The following is a 20,355-nucleotide window of genomic DNA, read 5'->3' on the forward strand; positions in this document are numbered from 1 at the left end:
GAATATTTAACATTTTCCAAAATTACAGCTATTTGCTTTCTTTTTGAAAAGAGGATAAAAACACTTTTAACTCAAATTCTCTGTAGAGCTAATGGAAACATGGATTTAAGTGACCATTCTTGCACATCACTTATAGTGAACTGATCCATTAATGTAGAATTATTAATTTGTCCAGTAGTTTCCAAACCATTCCTAGGGTGGGCACGAGGCAGGTTTGAGCACTGGAAGCATATCATATGGCACCTTTTTAGATTTCCTAGAACTTTTGAAAGAAAGTTCCCATGTTTTTTGTGTAGGAACTGCAGGAACTAAGAACTATAATAGTTATTAGAACGCTGTTTTAGGGGACTTTTCAGTACAATGGGATCCACAAGTGACGAACGTATATGTTGATTCATCAAACTGGCATCTATAAAAGTTAATTTCAGTAGTCCAAGTTTTTTTTCTGAAAACATGGGCAAAAACCTCAGAAATGGACCGACACCAAAGTCCAGGATGCCTATGTGATAGAAAACTATGGTGAGTCACCTTAGTTTTCTATACAGCTGTGATTGCTTGAGAAGGCGTAAATGTAACATGTCTCCACTTCCTGTCAACATTTAAAATAACATATGCAAAAACCTCTATCAACAGGATGCAGGCTGGATCACTTTGTTGTGTATATAATGGCAATATTTATGCAGCAAAACAGAGCTGTATGTGTAAGACAACATGATGGTGACTTAAACAGCAGGTTGTTCGGATTAATGCAGCGATACTTTTGTATTTTGCCAAACCTGCTGAAGACCTCTGAGTCAAGGCCAAGATGTAAAATGGCCTCAGACTGTAACAAATCTTCAGCGACTCGCTCTGCCAGACACACCACTGCACCGATGACAACACAGCATATTCAGGGACAATGAGTTGTCATTTATAGAAGTGCACCCTCAGACAGTAGCAGCAAATGATTCGGTAGCGCTCTGCCCTCCACTCTGTCACCAATGACCCTTTTGTCACACATCGCTGTAGATTGCACAGAAACATGAACTGGCCACCATTTTAACCCAGCCTCTACTTGTTCAGCTAAGCAGCAGCTATAAATCTGTTGCCATAAAGGAGACCATTAGCAGCAACTGTTCTCATACGAGCAAATACATAAAACTTACCATTACATCGCTATCACAATCTACATTTGAGTGAATTTCTCTCCAATCTCTCCATTTACCTTGAACTCCCTGCCAAGTGTCATCAAGCTGACCAGTTTGACCTCTGTGGAGGTTTATGTCATTTTAGTGATGGAAAAAAATCCACCATGAAACCATAATAGATCCCCTGGGTCCATTTAGTCAGTCCTCTGTGGATAAATAGCTAAATGACCCAATGTTTCTGATATCTCTATCCATCCATCCATCCATCCATCCATTATCTATACCCACTTATTCCTAATTAGGGTCACAGGGATCTGCTGGAGCCTATCCCAGCTCTCTTTGGGTGAAAGGCAGGGGTCCACCCTGGACAGGTCACCAGTCCATCACAGGGCCACATAGAGACAAACAACCTCACACACTCACACTCACTCCTATGGGCAATTTAGAGTCACCAATCAACCTGACCAAAAAGGTGCTGTATGGAGGGATGGATTAACCACTGTGGCCTACTTGCTTGCTCTTCCACTCTACTGCTGAGCCTTGAGAGGTTTATGGACACCTGCTGGGGCAGCAGTGGGGCCTTCACCTTCTGTTCATGTTCTCACTTTAACCCTGGTGGGTTTTGAACCTGGAATCTTCTTGCTGTGAGGAATCAATGCTACCCACTAACAATATTTCTGATATCTCACTCTGGAAAATGTAGAATCTAACTAATTGAAGTGAGGCAGGCTGGGAAGATGAAGATGCAACTAGGGCTCTGTTACATTTTGCCTGTGCCAATATTTACTTTGGTGGGGTTGGGGAAATAATGACACATCATTAACATGACAAAGCTTTGAAGTGTGACTGACTATCAGCCCACCTACCAGCACCACCTATTGTTTTTGTCCACAAAAAAAAAATGAAAAAACCTAAAAAATCAAACCAGACCAATTGTTTGCAAGATGCTTTTATGAATATATAGTATGCAAACAGGAACAAATTAGCAGGATAAATTATTTCCCTCTTGTTTATGTTCTCATTGTCTGCATTCTAATTTCTGCGTGGAGCTGGAAGATATTAAGAAAAGTCTTGATAAAAGGTCATGTTCGCTTTTCCAAAATAAACTTAATTACACAAATAATTTGAGAATCCCAACGAGGTTTAGCCAATCTATATTTCAATGAGGCAGGCAGATAAGAGGCGGGAGGCGGTAAATAAGGTGTAAACGCAGCTTGTAACATTGTATGCTCACGCCATTCGATACCATGCCTCTTCCAGTAATTACCGTTCTGCTCCTGCATCCTCGTTTGAAATTTGATCGTTGTCTGTCAGTGATAACACACTGTGCCAGATGGTTTATGCAGTGTGGCCTCAGCTCCCCCACACTTCATTAGGGAGAGAGAGTGCAGAGGAAAAAGGTGCTGTGTGGAGGGATGGATTAACTACTGTGGCCTGCTTGCTCTCTTCCACTCTACTGCTGAGCCTTGAGAGGCTTATGGAAGCCTGTTGGGGCAGCAGAGGGCCTTCACCTTCTGTTCATGTTCCCACTTTAACAGCCTTGTGTTGGAGGAGAGAGCAACGGAAGTGCAGGGGAAGAAAAAGAAGATTTGGAGACAGTGATCTAGAGCACATTCACAGCTGTAGTTTGTTTTGAGAAGCAGCCTGTATCTCTGCTTGATAAGAGCAAATATATGTTCAGACAAGCTAAGCCGTTGAGTTAAACTGTGAGCTTGTGGAACAGCACCCTCTCCCTGGTCTGTACCATAAACCCAATAACTCCCATTGCAAAATGGCTAGTTGGGAGGCTGATGAGATGCTAGTACATGGTGATGGTTTTCCAGACTATAAGTTGCACCAGAATATTAGTCGCTTTCAGCAAAAACAATGTTACTGAACAGAAAAAAAAGTCGTATTGATAATTATACCATTTTCGCAGTACAGTACTAAACTCAGTTGAGTCAAGAGTGCCATCTAACACTGGTGACTACTCAACAAAATGACTAAATACAAAAGTTCTTTCACTATATAAGTCACACTACAAGCGAGAGGAGTAAAAGAAAGTGCGACATAGTGGAGAAAATACGGTAAATGATCCAGTGTCTGCTGTTAAAATGCACAATACAGACTATGTCTATTTCATTTGGAATTGGTTATTGGTTAATGACCTCCTCATGGTAACACTCCTCTCTGCTTTCCCAGGATGAGTGAGCGATACATGCAGATCGGAAGTAAAGGGGCTCTACTTGTAATGGTGCTTGTGATCAGTGTCTGGGAGATGTCTGTACCCACAGAAGGAACTACAGGTGAGTAAAAGCAACAGGTTTTCTTAATGGATTTTTCAAGTCTTATTGCTGTGACTTCTAACAAAAGCTAACATCTTTACACTCTCTCCGATAACACAACCGAACGCAGAGTTAAAAGTGTCACTTTCTGTTTTTGGTTGAGCTAATCCCTGAATGACGCTGTGCCTTGATTCATCAGTATGGTAACACTTGCACATTACAAAGCTGTTTAAGAAATTTGATGGTGGTAAAACACTATCAGCACATTTTGTCGGGGACTACCTTGGGCCTTACAGTGTGAATAGACTGGTTTGTGTTAGATTCTTTCTCTCTGTTGTTTGTTATGGGTATTATATCCTACAGTGGATCCAACCATGCCTAAGTCACTGTGCTTTAAAGTAGTACTGTATATTAAGATATGGGATTTAGAAGAGACAGATAAAAAAAATAAATAAATAATGCCTATGCCTTTCTCTGTCCACGCAGCCAATTGGTAACAAAGGCTTAATATAACATTATATTATATGAGACAAGCCAACGACACCATTATGGGTTATTATTTAAGAGTCGACAAAGCTCCACAGAAGATATTAACTGTCGTCAAAGGCTTGATCTGGAACCAGTGGTCATTTGTGCTACTGCACTGAACAATTATCATCGCAGCCCCAACAGGCATTTTTTGTCCATTATAAAAGAGATAATTGAAAATACACCTTACACTGCAACTAACCGGAGTCACATTCCTTGTTTGTGTGAAAAAACGTGGCCAATAAAGTTTGATTCTGATTCTAGCATTGGACATTCCTCTCATGATTAGGAATTTTTAAAACCACAGAGATTTTCTATTGGTAAAACGTTCACAGAGCATAGAAAAGTGAGTTTTCTTTCCACAGTGTGTTGTGAAGTCATGGGCAGGCCCAGCAGGAAAAGCACTAGTTCACATGTGCGGTGTGCTGGTCAATGCAGAAGTAAAAAGAAACAAGACTATCTGCTCATCAGTCCCACAGGTACAGTACTGAGCTTTGAAGTGAGAGCATTGCCCTAGTGTTTCAGTAAAAAAGGAAAAAAAAAAAAAAAAAAATCAAGGTAAAGATGTTTTGTCTCCTGGTTTACTTCAGTTCCCCCAGTCCCACCATATGCTTAACATGATCAGTGAGGTCTCTTTACGTCAAGACATATACAAGCTGTCTCTGGAACTTCCACATATAGGAAATGTCACAGTTGTAAAAAGGGACTAATTGGATTGAAACAACTATTTTGGAGGTATGAGTCAAACTCTTTTCCCCTAGCTTCATTAAAAGTGTTGTCGACTTGTCACTAGTAAACCCAGGGAGTTCAATTATGGCAAGTCAGCAACATTACAAGCAGAGGCCAACCCACATGTTTCATCACGGGAAGTCCTCCTGACAACACGCGGCTTCAGGTAATTGGTGGTATACAGGCACAGCTGCTGCCGGACAGGATGTCCATTTTGTGAGCATGTCAGAAATCACGCGTACCTCTTTCCTCTTTGTTGACCAATTAAACGGGAGCATGGCGCTTTGATGTGTGTGGTTTTGATTGACAGCATTCCTCACTCAAGGTGCTCATCATTTCAGCAGGAAGTGGATCAGAAAGATCCCACACACATTCAGTTTCTCTCTGATAGCCACCGCAGCCCTCTAATTTCCCCTGGGTGGTATTTCTGTTGCTGTAAACCTGTTATCATTCAAGGGATGGAATGAACCCAGAACACGTCTAAAATAGAAAAAAAAGTGCTTCTTCTCAGAAAGCACACAAAAACACTAAACCTATCCTCCGAGAGGCAGGGCAAATTTAGTTCATTTCAGCGAGGAGACAAGTTGATTTACTAATGCTTTGACTTCTTGAAATAACCGATTTATGCCAGTGAAGACGGGATCGTGTCTGCAACATTTGACATCCTCTTTGACTGACAACTAGGTAAATTCTGTTGATTTTTCATTCTGATTTATAAAAAAGAAAGTTTGTCTTTGTGCTCTCTAATCAGACGGTGATATTACGACAGAAGAGCCTGTCCTTTGCACAAGGATAGACTTTGCACAATAACTTAACAAGTGTCATGGCGGTTGTGTTCACCTTGGTGCTCGTCCTTTATTGACCAAGGAGGAGGCAGAGCAGGGAGTGTAGTCAGACTGGACTCAGTCCCAGGCCAGCTTGGCTTAGAAACTGTGAGGGCATCCAATTTATTCTAATTAGCATCTACATTATTCACTGTTTAAAGTGCTTTTACATGTCCACTTCCAAATCCAACTTATTCTTCTTTTTCTTGTTTCTTTTAGCTTTGAATTGTGGCATTGTGTTACATATAATTTAGGCCACATCAATGCAAAACATGCTAATTGGATTTGCTGATATTGAGTGGAAGCACCTTCCAAAATGTTACACTGACAAATTATTCAGCTGTGCTTTTTAGCTGTATCATGTGCGTCTTACAGAATAGATGTGTTTCTATTATATTCACATAATTTCTTATGTTTTATTCACATTATATGCTCAGAAATGAGTCAGAGTATTTTTATAGTCTGCACAGTGTCTAAATGAGGTTTCGAGATTGGTGATCCATTAAAACAAAATGATTTCAACTTGTGAGCCTCTTGCCATAAGTCTACACGTTTCTCCTGAGCAAAGCAACCAAAAGAGCAATGTTGCCTTTTCAAATTGTTCTGAAGAGTTTTTTTTACAGACCAAAGGAGACCAAACTGTACAGTAAATCAGAAGCACAAGAAAAATATTTTCTAACATTTTGTAAATCATCTCATAATCTCTCAGATTTATCTTCCAACCCCATGGGGCATTGCGCTTCGCTTCCTAGGCCAACAGTGATGTACAAACTGGCTTTTTAAAAATGCAAATGAGCAAACACAGAAAAGGTTCCTGACTCCACAATAACAGTAAGAATTAAAAACAGCTAGGATATGCTGAAGCAACATTCTGTAATGAAATATTAACTCTTATAAAACCCTAAAACGTGATTAATTAAATTAGCAATTATATAAACTTTAACTTATTGATTGAAACAGCTTTAAATGGAACACCTCCAACTGGTTTTTACAATGCACCACATCTCTGGACATTTGTACCATCAGATTTTATGGCTGTGAGTGAAGAAACTTTAAATTCTGACCTTCAAATTGTGCTACTGTGATCCCTGCAGACCCATTACAGCCTTGAATTTCAGTGTCCACAAAGGGATACCATTTAGCAAGAATCACAGCACACAGGTTGCTAAAAGGGAACTTGAACCTGGGTGGAATAAAACACATTTGATGGTCTACACTATTTTAGACACGTAGCACTCAGGTGGGACAGGTATGTGGCTTGAGGTGTTTGCCTTACAGTTGCACATTTGACCCTGATGTTTGACTTACAGGATATCTTGCATTATATGCGTGAAAATGTGCTGCTTGCTCTGCACCTTAGACCTTCTGCACTTTGTAATAAAAAAGAATTATATGTTGCATAAGGAGCATTTTGCCAAGTAAGGAGAACACTGAGCACACCCCAGAGAGAGCAGTATCAGTCGGGGACACTACAGCATACCCATGTTAAACGTGTCCACTGCTCGGTGGCTTTGTGTTTGCCTCTTTCAATCGAATTTGTAATTGTGGCTGAAAGACTGTGCTTTGACTGAAACAGTTCCTCATCTGTCAAACTGCTACTAACAAAGTAACAAATAGTTGGAGGGGAAAAATCTGTTCATCACCATTAACGTAACAGTTCTACACCTCATTATGTACAGTAGGTTTGTACTGAGGGATTTGTGTTTAGTGAGCTCATCATCAAAGATCATTTCTCTATAGGAGAGGCTGTGTTTGTAGCTACACATCATCTATTACATCAACGCCGTATATAAAGCAATGATTAAATTATCATTCACAACAGCTTTGTGATTAATACAAGTATGCATCATTTGTAGATTATTCTCTGTCTCGAGAGAGAGAGACAGACAACTGTCGTATTACACAGAGAGAAAGCCCAAGAGTCCATCACACCCCACTAAAAGCCACTCAAAGGATTCACGAATGCCTGGTAACAACAGAATTACTGTCTGATAATTAGCAGAAAGTCTTGGGAGATCACTGTGGAAATAGTTTTCAGAATATGACTGATATTTCATGCCAAGCCAGGCTAGCTGTTTGGCTTGGTTTCCAGTCTTTATGGTAAGCTAACCTTAGCTAAGCTCATGTTTCAGAGTGAGAGTGGTATTGATCTTTATAACCAGTCAGTCATGGTGTGAAGGTCTGAACGTCAGTGTGTTGGTTTTGTAAAGTTAGTTTGTAAAGTCAGACAGATACCCCTTATCTGACATAGCTTTCATGCTTATCTGAATCTATCTGACCAGCCAACAAGCACAACAGAGAATATAAAGGTTCACTTCAAACCTGAGGCAAAGAAAGTCTGAGAAACTCTCGCCGCACAAATCGCTGCTGCTTGTTAAGCTCCTGCGCTTGGAGCGCTGAGTATTGACAAGCAGGTATCATCAGCATTTTAACATCTCATCTGTACTTTGGTGGCTGGACAGCAACTCAAGAGGACAGCAATTTAATGTATTATGTGATTAATTATATACTTAAAGTTATCAGTTATGTCAATTATTAACAATGCAGCCGTAATTGTACTGATGTGGCTACGGCTCAGTCTAAAACAGGCTAACAATGGCCAATAAGTTGCTCTGAAACATGAGTTAAAGCAGAGGGTCCATGTTGAAAGCACATTAGTCTTCAGTGTGTTTTGGAGTTCAGAGCTGTGTCAGAATAACAATGGAGAAACTGTTGCCTTTGAGGGTTTAACACACCTGATGTGAAAAATAATGTGCCATGGCATTGTTACAGTTTGTACAGCACACTATTGTAGGTGGAAGACTGAAGCATTAGCCGCACCGCATGTCAGCACCACTCTACTTATCACATGTTCTTTTTTTGGCTTTTACTACATCAAATGAGTAGACCTGTCACTTTATTTGTCTGGAAACACAGCGGGCCGCTGGCTGCTGCAGCTCTACTAAAGGTAAAAATTTGATTCACTTCTAATTTCATGTTGAAGCATCACATTATGGCCTGATTATCCATGAAGAAAGAGTTTATACTTTCAGATTTCTTTCCTAGGTAAGATGATGTTATGTTAGACTAACTGCATGTTGGGTTCTAAGGCTCACAATCTGTTAATGAATTGCGTGAAAACAAAACCATCAGGTCTTGTCACTGCAAAGAACTTTGACAAAAGCTTCAGCTGAGCCGCGGCACACTCGGTGCCTTATTGTGAGAAGTGGTGGGAGCATGTTAAAAATCTGGCTGCTCAAATGTGAAATCTGATAATTGAAACAAAGTCATAACAAACAGTTTTTCTTTCATTTGCTTGCTTTTTTTCAGGCCCCTGTTACTGCACGTGGTTTTTGTACATTTTGTTTTTCAGAAATCCATGATGCCTTATGTTTTCTTCTGTCAAATGGATTCTAAAATCTCATAATACGAGGCAGTTAGTCGATTTCTACTTTTTCCATTTTTATCTTACTTACAGGGCTGGTTTGAAAATGTCAATGCAAGGAAGTCCTAAGAATTTAAATGTTAATATTACATGACAAGGAAATCATATCACCCCAAATGAAAAGGAGGTTTGGTAAAGCAGATTACTGATTACATATAGTATCTATGGTGCTTTTAGTGTATTGACTATTCAAACTGGGGTTATTTAATATGTTTCCTAACTACAGGACAACACTAAACCATGTTATTTACGTTTCATGGCATTAAAACTTTTAAAAAACACAAATATACAAAGCACATGCACATAAGCCCCTAAGGCAAGTCCAGGTCCAGTGCGATCGCCTGTGTCACAGCAGCAGTGCAGCACATTTAGAGCTGGACACTGGGTTTGCAAAACAGACTGATTCCCATGTTGATTGCTTTTCTCTGCATCTGCTGGCAGGAAAAACTGAACAGGCATTCAAGTAGAACTCCAACTCCAGTCAAAAACACAGTTTCCCAGTGTGAAGTACATCCTTTAGAGAGATACTGGCAGCATGCCTCTTATAAACATCTAAAGCAGCTCAGCTTGCTGTGTGTTTGTCCTTCACATCTTTTCTTGTTTTGGGCAGAGGATGAGTGAGCACCCTGCTACTTTTTGATGTATGAGGAAGGAAGGGGGGGATTGTTAAGAGGCGACATGCTATCAAAAGTTGAGTGCTAAATCAAAATGGAACTTCCTGTTTGTGTCTCCCAGTCTTTTTGCTTTACATATTTGCCATTTCTACCTTCTGCTCACTCATATTCTAACTTCAGCCATCGGTGATGTGTTTAAGGCAATCTAATCACAGACAACAGATAACTGAAAAACAGACAACCAGCTAATTTTACGTACTGTAAATATTTTCATGTGCCATACACTCTGAATCAAGAAACAGCTAGGCCTACATCCCTGAGGCATTGCTGAATGTTTTCACCGGATTTAATATAAATCAGTCCCAGCTGAATCCATCACTGTCTCAGTAGTTGCTTGTTACCCCAACATTACATCCTGAAGTAAATACATAATTAGCAGGGTTTAGCTGAGCCACTACAGTGTGGACAGTGAGAAGCGGTTTCACGCAGTCATTTCAGATTTGCTCTTTACAGCAGCAGCAGTGAGCATCTTTGCAGAAGGACACCTCATGAAAATGTCACATGCAATTAAAAGAGAACGGAGCAGCTCAGGCTGTAAATAATTCAGACAATGGAGCATGATCTGGAAATTGGCTCCAAATTCACAGTACAACACTTTACTTTTCACAAATAGCATCGGAATTTTTTTTAAGAGCTTGTGAGAAATGAATACCCATCATTACCTTTTCATTTGACATCAGCCTTCGTTGCTTTGATTTCGACCACTTGGAAAGTCTCCAAGCTTAATTAAAGTAAAATGATATGTATTATGTTGATTAAATAGCCCTTTATTTTCCAAACAAGTTATGGAACATGAAAACCAGCATTCCAACAAACCACATTAGCTCAGCACTCAAACAAAATAATATCCATATAACAAAAGAAAACTGAATGTTGGTAGTCTGCTCATGTTTGCATTATTGGGACAGAGGGATTTAGAGCAGTCAACAGAGACCCGAGAATGACTCTTATGAGTCTCAAACCAAGGCTAGCTGAGTGGGTGTGCAGATGAAGGTAATAACTATTGCACCACTGCTGATTATTTCATTTTTGCTGTTGTTTCTCCAGCAGCGCACCATGTCCGAACAGGCACCTGCGAGGTGGTGGCGCTGCATCGCTGCTGCAACAAGAACAAAATCGAGGAGCGGTCACAAACTGTGAAGTGCTCCTGCTTTCCCGGGCAAGTGGCCGGCACCACCAGAGCTGCCCCATCGTGCGTAGATGGTACGCTGCAGCTGAATATGTCATGGACTCTCTCCTGGTTTTGTTTGCTGACATGTCTTATTAGTTTTGCTGAGATCAACTACCTCACTTCAGATAAACCTCCGAGAGATGCAACGTATATTAAAAGAGCTGTCTTCATAAATTAAAACTACAGGAAAATCTACACATGAACAAATCTTAAACAAAAAGTTTACTAGATTAATACAAGGAATAGACTGGTGATAATATTTCTATTAAAATTTAGACATGCTAATAACTATCAATATCAATATCAATTTGGCATTAACAATATGCTCTGGGTTATTAAGTTATCTTTAACTGAGTCATTTCTCAATTAACTGCTTGGTCCCTACGACTGAAGTGCTCACATAGCTTAAAGGTGTGTATAATACGTTCCAGTAATTAGCCCTAGTAAAAACATGTGTCCATCCCTGATACAAGATCATGCTGAAGGGTAATGTAGTCCCATTTCATGTGTGGACTGAAATAAAAGAGGAAGTGGGATTCAATGTATGAGAGAAAGAAAGGGCAAACAGTGATCTATCAATGGTTATGCAGCAATGGTTAAAAGGAGCAACAGTAACACAACAGTAGTAAAAACAGCAGTAGCAGTAATCAGAGAATTAGGAGAGTGATAAAGCAGTAGTAGTAGTAAGTAGTAGTAGTAGTAGTAGTAGTAGTAGTAGTAGTACCCACATTTTCTTCATCGTTTACTCGTCATTTGGTGTGATTCTATAACATAATAGAGTCCTTGCTATATCTGACTGTACTGTATCTGCACAGCGTGAATAGTGGCCTGACAAAGAGGCTCCTGAAGGGCTGTTTTAATCACCTATGAGTGGATGTGAGTGTGTCCTCTGCAGACTGTAAAGTCAATGACCCAGAGGGTCTCTTAGCATGCTAATGTGTCAGACCCCCGACTCGGCCGAGGTGGCTGCTTCACTTTGGTCTGAAAAGCCGTTTTTCTGGCTAAACTCCGGACCCAATCATGTTTGACCTATTCCTTGACATTTTAGTATTGACATTTTCCACAAATTAGAGCTGTGAGCTACTGGCCTCAGTTTAAAGCTCTACGGGTGATTTCAGAAAAAATGATCAGCACTTAACCTTTTAATTATTCTTTCTTCTACAACTAGGGATTACCTTTAGTTCAACTCTGTGTGAGACAATCTCCTCTTTATACGAAGACGAATTAACCTCCATAGATCTGATAAGACACGGAATTGATTTGAAAATGCTACTCAGAAGAGGTAACCACAGGAAATACCTGTAAATTTTACTGAAAAAAAAAAAAAAAAAAAAAAAACACAGAGTTCGAGCTAATAAACCAAAAGCATTGGAATAATATAATTAAAACTTAAAGGGCTTGCAAATCAGTTTTTATGCTCCTACTTCTAATGAAGATGAATTGCAGATTGTATCATATAACCTTATCATGAGTGGGAAAACTGCTGCATGTCAGCTGAGCCACTGACTGTTTTCCAACAGATGCAGTGAAATCACTAACCTGTAACAGATAGCAGAAATGTCTTACGTTCCCTCAGTACTCTATATTACATCAGCATTAAAACCATCCGCTGGACTGCAGTTCAAGTGGTTTACAAGCATAGTACAGTGGGTGGGTTTATTTGAACCTGATGTGCTTATCATATCAACAGCAGTGAGATTTCATTCACATTCTTTAAGTACTTTAAGAAATACTTAATTACAAGCATCAAAATATACTTAAAAGTAGTAAAAACACTGAGCGTTATACTAAGATACATTGTATTATACAATTACTATTGCAGACTACTAGTACTCTAAGACAATTGAATTATGAATTATGGTGGAGTTATGGTACTCAAGCAAAATGTATGTATCTTAAATTTGTACTTAAAACAGTAATTAAGTAAATGTACTCACATCTCTACACTGGAACTCAATGTTCAAGTGATTTTAAGTAAGTATTTGATGTCATGCTGCAGTCATACCACTCAGTGTATTGTACTAGAGGCTCACATAAATATGGAGGAGAAAGTTATTCTGAGCATCAAAGTAAATGTAAAATGTCACCATGACCTTTGCTGGGAAAGTTTTGTAAGGTTACATGTAGACTTTCAGACAGAGCTACAGGGTTTGGTTTCTCCAGAGAATTATCACTGAACTTCCATAAGGTCGCGGGGGGTTACAACAGACTGATTTAAGAACGGACAAAACTGATCCAACAGAGGCTTTTAATTCTTGGTACGCTTCCAATCATGAGTAAACTGGAATTGACTTGTAAAATTGTTGGACTACCTCTTTAACGGCTAAATTATAACTTACAATCTGCTGGGCTTGTTTGAGCCAGCAATGTCTTGCCAGGAATATATCAACTTTGGCCATATTCCAAAGATACTCAGCCCTAACACTCATACTGGAGTCCTCAACGTTGGCACATGATTGTGATTAAGACATTTTAATGACTGACTAAAAAGATGAATGCCTCAGTTTTATTATATAAATGAAACTGATTATCAGTGTTTTTTGTTTTGTTTTTTTTTGACAGTGTAAGAATTGAGTTGTGAGCACTTTATTTCCTACACACGTAAAAAAAAAAAAACATCTGGTTATTTCTCAGGTTAAAGCAAAGACTTGTCTCCATTTTTACGATAATAAAAAGTTAAAAAGCTTTTTTCTCCCAGATGTTTTCAGTCTTTATGTTTTGAAAGTATCATTAGCTCCTAAGTGAAATGTATTCCATGCAACTTTGCATGTTTGGTTATCAATACTCCCATTTCATTACACTGGAAAGCTTTGTGGCTTTTTAATAGCTGCTGTTACACAACCACCATCTGCTTGCAGTTGACCTGATGCACTTTTTACGCCACACTGCTGCTGTAACCATAGCTATGTGATACAAATTGATTGCTTCATGTCATAAAGTATCCATTCTGTGCAATTTACTCTAGTGAGGATCCAGTGTAATGTATGGGTTATAATAACCGTCCTCTTCATTAGGAAAAGCTCTAATGCTGGTGAAACGTAGATAATGATGTCTCTAATATGCTAAATTTAAATCTTATCTTGTACAATGGAGTAGCAGACGTTTAACGATCTCTTTATGGAGGTGATGGTGGAGACGTTCTTGCAGGAGCTGAGGTTTTTCCACTCGTATGACAGGAGTCGTGTTTTTCCGGTTTCCATCCTGAACATATGCAAAGGTGCATCAGGGCTCTCAAGACTGTGTCTGAAAACTCCAAATATTTACTTATTTCTATCTTTGAGTTTAACTGGTCAAACAGCAAATCTCACATGTGAGATCTAAAAAAATGTGATGTGCAGATGCTACAGGATGATTGGATTTATACTCAAGGCTCAAATTATCATGGAAATGTGTGTGCAGCTTCCATGATATATTTTGCAGATGCTGCAATAATTAGCCATTCATTCGTCTGTCACTATTTATTTTGGTTTTGTTGACAGTAACTACATTTTTTTCATTGTTATATCCATTTTTAAAATACAAACGCGACACAAAATCTGCTGACCTCGTACATTTCTGACTAATTTGCTCTTTGACCTCTATGTCTTTGTCAGCCTCGATAGTGGAGCAGAAATGGTGGTGTCAGATGCATCCGTGCCTTGATGGAGAAGAATGCAAAGTTCTTCCTGACCTGAAGGGCTGGAGCTGTGCTACAGGGAATAAGATCAAAACTACTAAGGTGAGTTTAAAAAAATTAATCTGTCACTTTAATGGGATTAAATTTGAACCTGTTGAAATACACCTTACACACTACAACTGCTCAAAGTCAAGAAGCTGTGGCTACTGTTACAGTGGTCTGCCCTGTCGTTACCTAAAAACAGCTTATGGTTGCAGTTGGTGCTTGGACCCCAGGGGCCTGCAATCAATGGGCTGCCATGTCTCCTTAGCACTTTCAGGCCACTTTGAGCACCCAAACTGGCCAATTACTCACTCCAATTACCTGCTTTTAACGTTGTAACACGATGCCCGTATCCTTCACCGTGTTATGACGACCCGTAGACTTCAGTTCTGATTCTCTCCATGTATTTAATTATTTAAACTGTGCGCACCACACCTGCCTGGAGCCGGGAGCCTGGAGCCTGGGGTATTGATTCAGGGAGTTGTCAAGACCTAAAAAAGGGATATATATATTTTTCTTTTAGTGCTCCAGGCCTCTTAGGCAAGCCCGCGCCTCTGGAGATGTCTGGAAATTTTGGTTAACTATGAGGTCTTGACAAGAGGAAAAAATGAAGGTAAAAGCTAAACATTTCTTTTGTTGTCTTCTCTAATATGGACAACTGAAAAGATCTCCGCAGACAGAGACCAGCTTTGGTAACATCAGATCCTTCACAGAGGAATCCAGGTAATGATTTTTTTTTATTAAATATCTTAAACTATTAATTATTGTGGGTCTTCCTTACAATTGAAAAACAGAAAAGGACTCATTATTTTGCACTTAAATGTCCAAAAATATGTGTATAATTTACTGTGTATCGTCACTTCATGTTTAACTACATCAGAGACAGGGAGACGAGTGCCTAGAGGGGTGCAATCCAGTAAAACAACATCCTGTTCAAAACATCATCAGCATTACCCAGCGGATTTACCCCGCACATCTTTGAACTTAGAGAAACAAGTTTCTTAAGTTTATGCAGGCTACCTAAAGTACCAGGGGTCACACTTTCTTCCTCACCCCTGCTGAGCTTTTGGGAAACAGCACAACAGAAACCTGGGACCTCCAAGTATACTGACCTCTATCACTCCGTATCATAAATACATTCATACAGACTGGAAACACCAGGAGAATTCAAAATGTAAACAAAGCAGCCACCAGCTAATGCAAAACACTGGACAGAGCAGGGTATAGTGTTGTTCAGTTTGGAACAAGTCTCATAGCACTGAACTTCTAACATGCTGGAATATTAACCGGGGATATATAGCACTGATGTACACTGCAATGTTTATTCAATAGTAAGACAACAGTCAAATCTGCTGAGCTTTCTGGGTACAGGGAAATGCTGTTTATCACACAGTCTCTACTTCTCCTCAAATTTTCTCTGTCAGTTCTTGGTTATCCTACACATACCAGATCTGACTATTTAAGTTTGGCAGACACGACTGCATGCAGCGTCTCAGTGCTTTCTACATCACTCTGTGCTAATTAAAAGAAACATAAAAGAGGCAAAAAGCTTAGATACAATTTGTTAATATTGGACATGAACAAAGTTCAAAATGGAATCCATGCCAACCCCAGTTACTCCACCTACACATGGAAAAAATATAGGCTATATTTAGTCAACTTGTGTCAAACCACAGGATGGCTGGATAGTGAATCCTTCAAATCTTCGGCACTGCAAACATTTCAAACCCTTGTTGCCAGTCAGGGACGTCAAGGTGCAAAGTTTGCTGGTGCAAATTAGTGTGAATATTCAGTGACAGCCTTGATGCCTCTCAGAGGTATGACTGAAATTACTGTTTGCCTTGTGGGTGTGTTTGTGGCAGCACATTTCATGTCACAGCAACAGGTGGCCCTGTCCTCCTACAATCTACAGTATCTGATAACCTTCTAAATTCCTACACTACCATTCAAATGAATGTAGATAACTATGTCCTATGTACTGTTCTGGGGGACTTTGATTCATGCAAAAATTCCCCATTAGCCCTAAAAGTAAAGCTCAATTAAAGATGAGTCTGGATTGTACCAGCTTTCTGTTTTTTGCTGATGTTGCTTGTGGACTTTCACGTAAAAATCTGGACTAGAGCAGCTTTAAAATTGCCATACTACAAAAATTCCAGCCTTGATAGTTACAACACAAAACATATTGCTGAGAAGGACACTGGGGTGTGCCAATTACAGGGCTGAATTACACCAACACAAGCCCGTGCACCTGCTGTGTTAAATCTTTCAGCCAACCTTACTTCAGGCACTAAATGGAAATGAATCCTTTGCCAGTTAAATTAGCACTTGTCAACCACCAATTATACGAACGCAACGCCCACCGAAGACTTAGTTTTCCTCTCAGTATTTTTAGCATTGTTTCAGACAGTCAGTCAAATACGTTAATGATCCAGCCCTCCTGAAATGAGAGACAGCGTAGATCCATCTCTGAAGACATTTTCTCTTCTGACAAGAGGCCGCTCTACTCTTTGTCTTCTCAGCGTGGAATTATTCTCAAATTAGTATCACATTAATCACAGTGACAGCCACGAATGTAAATGACTCTGTAAAAGGGAAGAATTTATTGCATTCTGTTCAGCGAGCAGTAAAGTGCTGCAACAACCTAAATTTATGGAAACTCTGTACCCTGTGTTTGATATGATTATTCAGGGGTTTTTTGTCAAGTGATGGCCTGATGATTTTTGAATTGTTTTGCTTTTTCTGCATAATTGAGGATGATTTATATGACACTGTGCAGTGCCGCATTGTTGCTCTGCCCTGCTCTATGTCAAACAACCTATTTGTGAATTAATCTAGGCTGTCAGACCTGTCTGTTTCCTATCAAAAGTTCAGCATCGATAATGGAGCCTTACAAGTTCGGCTTCCCTCAGTCCATCAGACCTACATGGTGGCTGACAGACAGCTGGAATCGATAGCGGACGTCGTTATGAAGGTTGTTATGTTATGCTCCTCGAGAGTCTTTTCGAGAATGTACTTTTGGAGGTGCAGAGGAGCTGCCAGTCAGCCACTGAGCTTCATGACAGGCAATTTAATCTCAAGGAGAACGGAGGTCTTCAGAGTATCTGACAGCGTCTAACTAAGAGAGATTTTGTGTGGACCACAGACACACTCAGCAGCATTCTTTATTCTGAACACTCAGACATCAATATGCTGATATATGAAGCCAATAGAGGTCTTTTATAATGTCTGACTTCATATTCTTGTACCAAAGGTAGTTTTTTTTTTTGTATATACATATATATATATATATATATATATATATACAGACTTGTCACACCTGCGGTGAACCTGCACAAATCAGTATATCAACTGTATATACCATGAAAGGTGTTGCTCTTAGTGATGAACCAACTGCTAATTATCTAACGAATTCACAATTCTCCACAGCTTTAAGGAACTTTTACGTCTTATGTCATTGTTCTGATCTGCCGACCCACGCTTTACTGTCTCGATTCTTTCTCAGTATTCTCAACAGACCACTGTTTTTAGAAGTGAGGTTCTCAGAAATTCACTCGGTGTAACATCATGCAGTTTAACGTTGTACACAGTTGGTAGAGAGCAGAGATTAAAGGGAAATATTAGATGTACATATGTCAGGGGCCAAAACCATTAACTTTAAAAGGTGACATCAGTGTTGTTTACAGCTTCTTCCCACACCCACCAACTGTCCAAAAGATCTGATACTGCCAGATTGTTTTTGTGACCTTGAACTTTCCTTTAAGGTACAATTTACACTTGTCAACTAGTAATAAAACACTGTAACGTCTTACTGCAATTTAATTTACTGAGCACTTTCATGCTTTGCAGAAGTCAAACTGTGCCCTTTTGTTCTCAATAAGCATATTAATGCACCCGTGGTATAAACCCTTTTGATTTTGAAGACCCCATGGTCTAAACTCATACCTATAAGCCTCAATAAGAGGCAAAACTGTTGGCATGCTGTTTGTTTCATCCAACACTTTTCATCCTCTAAGGGTCATATTTTTCCTCTGAAGGTAATGAGTTTTCTCACAATGGAAAAACATAAAAAGTAAACTGCAAGAATGAAAAGAGGTCCCGGCGCTGAATAATGCATCTGAATTCACAGCTGCTTTGCCACAATCTTGACATGTGTGGGCGGGAGTCTCTTGTCTCTTTTCTTGAATTTTCTTTTGATAAAGTTGAGCTGTATTAATGTAGGTCATGCTCTTTTCTGTTTCTACACAGTCATGATATGTCTGTTGTTTTTTGTGTGTTATACCACTGAAATATACATTTGTGTGTAATATATCAGAAGATGCAAAGGCGAGAAGTATTAATTACACACTGCTGCATCCAGTGCTTCTGATGGGGTCAATTTCTTGGGACACATGCAGAGTTTAGATGCTGCCATAACTTTGATGGCTCTAATTTAATTTTAACAGACTTTTCCTCTGTCACAGGTGAATCAGTGGTGGTCTTTGTCGGCTCACCAAAAGAGAGAACGATGCAAAGGACCATTCTGTAAATAGAGACTTCTTCTAGACTGCAAATCTATCAAAAAAAACTCTGAATGCTTCTTCTTGAACTCTCTGGACATCAAAAAGAAGAGTAGATCCTATTAAAAGTACTGATAATTCAGCACTTCTGTTTGAAGGACACCATATGATTAGCCTTACCGGACGACAGGATTTAATCATTTACATTGTACTGCTTGTAGTGGAATACAATGGTGGTGAACTTTGCTTATATGTTCATTTCTAGAGTAATGTGTCATCTACAGGGGATTTTACACCACACGTCAAACAGGGTGAACAGCAGGTCAATATGTTGTAAGAATTGCAAATATTCAAAACAAAATGTGATTTTGTTTTAATGGTCAATTGTGACTTTCATCTCTTATGAAGTGTTGTTACATGAAAACGTGGCGGAGCAACAGACGTTTTTGGGTGATTTTCAAAGAAATAAGCGCAGTACTAGTATATTCAGAAATAGAAATGGAAAATAAATTCAACATAAATATACCACATATCTTCTTTTCAGCCCAGTGATTGTTGAGAATTTAAGAACTACCAAACTAAACCAGGGCTCTAAAAGGTACTGTTAGCTGTCAAGTTGGATACAGTCATGGTTTATTTTTCCTCTGAAAATCACTCTGCTATTTTGCCACTTCTACAAAATTTATTGATTTTTCTAGCAGAGTTTAGACTCTAGCATAAATTAAAACACACAGCATCTGGTTGCAACAAGTGACGACAGTGTTCCCCAAATGGTTACTCAAATATGATTTGCTAGTCACCTTTCAGTAGCTATCGCTGACACGTCTTTAGTCTGTGTAAGTGCTGACATCAGTAATAAACTATGGTTGTGTAACTAAAGCCTTGTGTCTTTTAATCATCTAAATGGAAGCAGTTCTTAGCCATGCTGTCAGTATAGCTCCATGGGTGGCGATGCCAGCGAGTTGGTTGGTCTTGTTTAAATAAATGCATCATACGTGACAAATCCACTAAAGGTCAATTCTTGGCCTCTTCACCTCTTCATCCATGTATGTGTGTGTGTGTATTGTTGATACTCACCAATCATATGTGTAGGCCTGCTTATTATGTATAGAGTCATGAGGTCTGCATACAAGTTGGCTGCTGTCTGTATCTCTCCTGGAGTATATCTCTTTAGAGTCACTGACCAAAATCACAAAATAACTTTAGGATCCTGGGGCTACTGCATAATGCTGTGCTTTGTATTCTTAGTTTTCATAGGGTCTTATACAGTATAATGTGGAAGGAATTCTCAGTCTATACTGAGATGCAAACTTATTGGTAACACTGGCTCTGTTTTAATCTAATCCAATACCACTGCCCTACAATAAATTCTACTCACTAAAATGTGAATTGCAGTACATTTAGGTTTTGTTCATACTGTGTTAGAGGTGTTGATACAGCTGGTGATTTTTATCCTTGAG

The 20,355-nt window shown here is 39.4% G+C and overlaps 1 protein-coding gene across 1 annotated transcript in view; it reads left to right on the top strand.

The window, feature by feature from the left end:
* Window positions 1-19,331, top strand: part of tafa2 (TAFA chemokine like family member 2) — a 44,231-nt gene extending 24,900 nt beyond the window's left edge. The window contains exons 2-6 of the mRNA XM_026326389.1: window positions 3,309-3,412; window positions 10,618-10,773; window positions 14,335-14,459; window positions 15,066-15,122; window positions 18,860-19,331. Coding sequence (XP_026182174.1) covers window positions 3,310-3,412; window positions 10,618-10,773; window positions 14,335-14,459; window positions 15,066-15,095 — 414 coding nt within the window. The 5' untranslated portion in view covers window position 3,309 and the 3' untranslated portion in view covers window positions 15,096-15,122; window positions 18,860-19,331. The remainder of the gene's footprint in view (window positions 1-3,308; window positions 3,413-10,617; window positions 10,774-14,334; window positions 14,460-15,065; window positions 15,123-18,859) is intronic.
* The last annotated feature ends 1,024 nt before the right edge of the window (window positions 19,332-20,355 follow it).

Source organism: Mastacembelus armatus, chromosome 23 (genome assembly GCF_900324485.2).
Source record: "Mastacembelus armatus chromosome 23, fMasArm1.2, whole genome shotgun sequence".
NCBI lineage: Eukaryota > Metazoa > Chordata > Actinopteri > Synbranchiformes > Mastacembelidae > Mastacembelus > Mastacembelus armatus.